General features: G+C 34.4%; 1 protein-coding gene across 1 annotated transcript; it reads right to left on the bottom strand.

The window, feature by feature from the left end:
* Positions 1–1130: 1130 nt before the first annotated feature.
* On the bottom strand, positions 1131–1766 carry LOC112001470 (uncharacterized). The gene has a single exon (XM_024033625.2). The coding sequence runs from the start codon at positions 1764–1766 to the stop codon at positions 1131–1133; it is 636 nt and encodes a 211-aa protein (XP_023889393.2).
* Between the last annotated feature and the right edge of the window lie 4579 nt (positions 1767–6345).

Genomic DNA, 6345 nt, shown 5'->3' with positions numbered 1-6345 from the left:
AATATTAAAAAAATCATAGAGGTACATGAAGTTGCACACAAGATAATAACAAAAATTAAAAAGAATCTCCACTTGTAGCATTAAATTTGTTTGAATTTGATGGTTTTGGCAGTGGTAGCGGCAAGATATACGAACCATTAGGAGTGATTTCTTCTTGTTTTACCTCGGTCTTTCTCTCTATCTCTATCTTAAAGAATATAGATTGTATTTCCTCTGAACTTGTAGCTTCAATCTCAACCTAAAACTAGATCAAATATGAAAATAAGGATAAACTTCAAATATTTGAAAAGAAATATAGAGATATCATAAATTACAAATCAAATCCAATGCTTTTCCAAACCTCCATAATCAAATCTCTAAATATTAATGCAGTTTTGCTAGTTTTAATACTTCTTGATAAACAACATTTCTTGTGCATCCATCATTTGAGTCTTCACAAGAGGTTGGCCTAATGAGTACCTTCAGCGAGTTTGCTGTTTTTGCTCTAGAAAGAGCAACATATAATTGTCCATGTGCAATTTCTCAAAAAATAATAATAATAATAATAATAATTGTCCATGTGCAAATACTGATTGAGGAAGATAGATACCAACAAAATTTAATGTTTGGCCTTAAGCCTTGTTTATGGTCATAGCAAAGCTTAGACAAATAGGAAATTGAGTTCTTTTGAATGGGAATGGATATGTTTGCATTCTCAGATGGTTTTAATGGAATTCTAGGTATAAAGACTCTTTTTCCGCGATGATCGCCCACATCAATTTCTACATCTATGACATTCGGTGAAATGCATAGCATATTAATCGTTTTCCATTGCATAAACCTTTTGTAGGGTCTATTGGGCAATTCAATTTTAATTATAACTCATGAGGAGGAAGATCATTGGGTGTTAAGCTATTTAAGAAGTCTTCTTGTTGTCCTTGTTGGCAAGAATCTATAGTCTCATCAAAGCTATAATAACTGGTTATAGGTCCGAGTAGTTTATCTATAAGGATACGATTTATTTCATTGACATCATCATTTTAAGGTTTTAATATTGCTCTATCTATCATAAGTTATACACTGTTTGAATATCTCTCTCTGTTTGGGAAAACGGCCTGTATTAAAGCTCTAAGAGAAGTAAAATCATCTTTTTAAGGAATAATCATAAAGGGAGGAAGCTTTATTTTGTCATCAATTATCACTGTCTCAATTCCATCACCAATTCGTAATAAATAATCACAGAATGATTGATCAAATTTAGCTCTCACATTCTCTGTCAGTTTTAGTTTTTCTAAACTGGGCCATAAATCTGATTTGACTAAGCTTGTATTAATTGTCTTTTGGCTTGTTCCCTTGGGAACAACGGGTAAAACTTGACGAAAGTCACTGCCAAATACGATAACTTTACCACCAAATTGTGAACCATTATCCATTATATCTTGGAGCATTTCTTGAAAAGCTTCCATTGTTTGTCTCTTTGACATTAGTGCCTCATCCCATATTATAATTTTCACTTCTCGCAACAACCTAGCAGTACCACTTTGTTTGCTAATAGCACAAGTTATGTTCTCTTCTGCTTTAACTGGAATCTTAAATTGCGAGTGTGCTGTCCTGCCCCCTGGTAAGAAAGATGCAGCCACTCCTAATGTTGCAGTAGCAAGAGCAATAAATCCCTTTAATCTAACTACAGCAAGAATCGCTCGATATAGATATGTTTTACCTGTACCACCCGGCCCATCAATGAAAAAAGCACCAAGTTTACCTTTGATAACTCTTTCCAATACCATGTCATATGCATATCTTTGTTCTTTATTTAAGGTTGATATTGCGAGAATATATTGTTCTGACACAACTATCTTCAATTCATCTTTAATTTCTTTTGATTCTTTTTGTTCCTCATCTAAAGTAAGCTTACTATCCGTCAAACCAAAAATGTCCACATTCTAACCCATTGATTCAAGCTATTAATATGTTGCAACACTTTTGTCCTTATGCTATCTAGAGATAGATTGCCAAATTTCTTAGGTAGGGACATTGAAATTAGTCCCCAAGGAAAACTCGAAATTCTGCTACAATAACTCACACAATCAAGGTACAAGTAAATAAGAGGGAATAAACTTTGCAATGGGAAACACAAACAATGGATTTCTTTGACCATTAATATGTTACCGATACTATTAGAAATGCTAAGATGACTTTAGGAAGCCTTTAATATTATTCCCGTGGTGTCACACTTAGTGTTTCTCTCTCTCTTAATCTGTTTCTCTTCTTAGACAGATTTTTCTACCCCTTTTGGGATCCCCTCACCTTTTGTCTTCCTTCTCCTTTTATAGCTTCAATTCTTGTTCTTATCACCAAAGCTGTTCTGTTCCCATTCAGAGTCTCAGGGATATTTTCCCTTACTTTATTGGTTTCCTCTCCTTCTTATCTTAGAATTCTAATTGCCTAGGGGTTGCGTGTATTGTTCAGGCTATCTTGTGCGCAATTAATGTGGCAGAGATTAGGTAAGAACCCCTTCATTAATGTGGAGGTAAAATATCTTCTTTCTTCTTGTGCATTCTAGAAGTTTCCCATGGTTACCAATGTCTTCTGGAGGTCATACATTGATTATCCGTGCTCCATGCACTGGATAAGCTAGTGCTTTCCCTTTTCCGCAAGAATGGGTTGATCGTGGTACTCAACTTTGTCTTCAACGCCGCTTTCAGCTTTTTAGCATTCAACCAAATCAAAGAATAATGTGAGTAAGCAACAACAAAGTTATATGCTTCCAAATGAAAAAATGAGATCAAAAGAAAATAACCCTCTAAAAAAATGAATGGCTCAAGTTTTATTTTCAAGATTTTGAAAGTCATCTCTATCTCTCAACCAAGAAACATGTTCATGTGGCTAAAGTGCATGTGCATACTAGTTGAGTATGAAAAAATGGTGGAATTCTTTAGATAGAAGTAGCATAAAGAACTTTGACTTAAAACTCTTGCCAAAGCAACACTTTTTTTTGGGGGGGGGGGGGGGTGGGGGTGGTGAATTGGACTAAAAACAAAACAAAAACAAAAATCACTAAAAACAACCCAAAAAAAAAATTAACATAAAATAAAACCAAATGCAAATCATCTCAAGTTCCTCCCCTCAACCTAAAACTTACATTGTCCTCAATGATAACAAGGAAAAACAATAAAGAGTAGAGATTACAAAGAGTGCCTTGAAGAGATGAACATAAATGAACAAAAAAAAAACTTTAGCACCTGCAAAAGGGGTTAGGAAAAAAATAACAAAAATAATTATAAAAATAAATAAATAAATAAATAAATAAACACAATCTAAACTATGACACAAACACTAATGCTAATTGCCCAATATGATTTATGTTCCAATTCCACAAGCAAGTGACAAGTTTTGCCATAAATAAGTCTATAGGGAGACATACCAAGAATATTTTTATAGGTAGTGCAGTACACCCAAAGTGCATCATTCAACCTCAAAGACCAATCTTTACAATTTGGGTTAACCGTCTTTTCCAAAATTTGTTTAATCTCCCTATTGGCAAGCTCAACTTGTCCACTTGTTTGTGGGTGATATGGGGTGGTGACCTTGTGTGTTATGCAATATTTTCTCATTACTGCCTCAAAAGGTTAATTGCAAAAGTGCAAGCCCCATCACTAATAATTGACCTAGGGATGCCAAACCTTGACAAAACATTTTCCTTTAATAATTTCAAAACAATATTGTGATCATTCTTTTTGCAAGGAATAGCCTCAACCCATTTTGAAACATAATCTACAGCCACTAGAATGTAAAGATATACAAAGGGAGGGAAAGAACCCATGAAATATATGCCCCAACAATCAAAATTTTCAGCAACTAAAATTGGTTTAAAGGCATCATATTTCTACGAGTTATTACTCCCAACTTTTGACAAGACTCACAAGATTTGCAAAAATGATGAGTGTCTTTAAACATATTAGACCAATAAAACCACATTGCAAAATCTTTGCAATGGTTTTCCTTGAAGAAAAATGGCCTCCACAAGCTTCATTATGACAAAAGGAGATGACACTAAATATTTCATTGTTAGGGACACAACTCCTAATGATTTGATCTAGATAGTACTTAAATAAATAAGAATCATCATAGAAAATATTGCGTATCTCAGCCATGAAGCGTTTCTTATCTTGAGCACTCCAATGAAATGGTGTTTGGCCTATGACAAGAAAATTGACAATATCAGCATACCGAGGAAAAGTAGAGATGGAAAACAATTGTTCATCAAGGAATGAATCCCTAATGGGAATGCATCCATGGATTCATTAAAAGTGAGGCACGACAGATGGTTTGCCACCACATTTTCTACTTCCTTTTTATCTTTGATGGTGATATTAAATTCTTGTAGTAGAAGAATCCATCTAATCAACTTTGGCTTTGCATCCTTCTTTGGAAGAAGATATTTTAAAGCTGCATGGTTAGTGAAAACAACAACAAGAGAGCCAAGAATATATGAACGAATTTATCTAAGGCAAATACCACAACAAGTAACTCTTTTTAGTTGTAGAATAATTCATTTAAGCTTCATTCAAAGTCTTACTTGCATAATAAATTACATGAGATTTTGTTATCCTTTCTTTACCCTAAAATAGCTCGAATCACATAATCACTTGCATCACATATAATTTCAAAGGGAGTGTCATTTGGTGGTTGCATGATAGGTGCAGTGGTAAGCATGCCTTTTAGCTTATCAAAAGCTTCTTGTAAAGCTTGGGTCCATTCAAAGGGAGTGTCATTTGTTAGGAGGTTACACATAGGTCTAGATATGAAACTAAAGTCTTTATGAACCTCCTATAAAATCCAGCATGTCCTAGGAATGATCTCACATCTTTAACAGCCTTAGATGTAGGCAAATTAGCAATCAACTCAATTTTTGCTTTATAGAACTCTAGGCCTTTTGAAGAAACAATGTGGCCTAATACAAACCATTTTGTGACCATGAAATGACACTTTTCCCAATTTAATAGTAAATTCTTTTCTTCAAACCTAGTTAAGACTTTTTGCAAATTAGAAAGGCATTCATCAAAAGAGTCACCAAACACAAAAAATCATCCATGAAAACTTCTAAATAATGCTCTACCATGTCACTAAAAATACTTAGCATGCATCTTTGAAAAGTGGCAGGTGCATTGCATAAACCAAATGGCATCCTCCTAAATGCAAAAGTACCAAAAGGACAAGTAAATGTGGTCTTCTCTTGATCTTCAAGTACAATTTCAATTTGATAGTACCCAAGATACCCATCTAAAAAGCAATAGTACTCATGACCCGCTACTCTCTCTAAAACTTGATCCAAGGACGATAAAGGGAAGTGATCTTAGTTCCTTCACATCTTTTTCAAACTGGGTAGCATTTCCATTAAATAAGTGACAAAGCCAATTGCCTTGAACCTTGTATTTTGCAATAAGGAGCTTAATACATGGGTAATATTTTCTGGTTAAAATCCACCAGGTTAATTTGGATAGGAGGTTGGTTTAAGTCCCAAAATGTTCTAAAACCCAGCCACCTTCCTTTTGGGGCCAACAAATAGTTGTACGAGTTATCTTCATAAGTATGTTGGCAACCCCCCTTTCGAATTTTGTGAAAATAAACTGAGGGGGTGGGTGTTTCCTAATGAGAATAAGGCTGGGATTGGAGTGGTCATTAGGAATAATCAGGGCTTGGTCATTGCGTTGTGCTCTAAAAAACTGCCTCAAGCTTACAGTGGAGATGAAATAGAAGCATTGGCAGCGGCAGTGGCTCTTTCTTTTGCTTCGGAAATTGGTGTTTCAAGTGCAGTTTTGGAGGGAGATTTGCTGGTGTTAATAAAAGCTTTGATGGATGAAGAAGCTTCTATGGCTTCATTTGGTTTGCTGGTCCAAGATGTGGAGGGTAAGTCACAAAGTTTTGATCAATTACTTTACTCTCATACTAAGAAAGAAGGTAACTTTTTTTTTTTTTTGAGAATCCAGACCCGAAGGTCAATTTAGAAAGAAAGAAGGTAACTTAGTTGCTCACAATCTAGTAAAATATGTTATTGATATTCTAGATTTTTTAGTGTGGATGGAGTATGTTCCATAACAGTTTTGCTTTTGTATTACAGGTTGATTTAAATAGCTTACATTAATAAAAGTTCCTAGTTTTCTTCCTAAAAAAAAAAGTATGTTTATATGATATTTAGGAGAAGAAGATACACTTATTTTCATAAGTTTTCAAGTGTATTGTTTCGCTGTGAAACCAAGAAGGGTTATTCTTCTATCAAACCCATTAGCTTTTACTTATGATAACATGTTTATATGTATTGCCTTCGCCCTCTTTANTTATTGATAAGTTAGATGTTGAGCAATA

The sequence above is a fragment of the Quercus suber genome, unplaced genomic scaffold, assembly GCF_002906115.3.
Source record: "Quercus suber isolate HL8 unplaced genomic scaffold, Cork oak 2.0 scaffold_6, whole genome shotgun sequence".
NCBI classification, from domain to species: Eukaryota; Viridiplantae; Streptophyta; class Magnoliopsida; order Fagales; family Fagaceae; genus Quercus; species Quercus suber.
The sequence above is the reverse complement of the archived record's forward strand: the minus strand, read 5'-3'. Positions and strand labels throughout refer to the sequence as shown.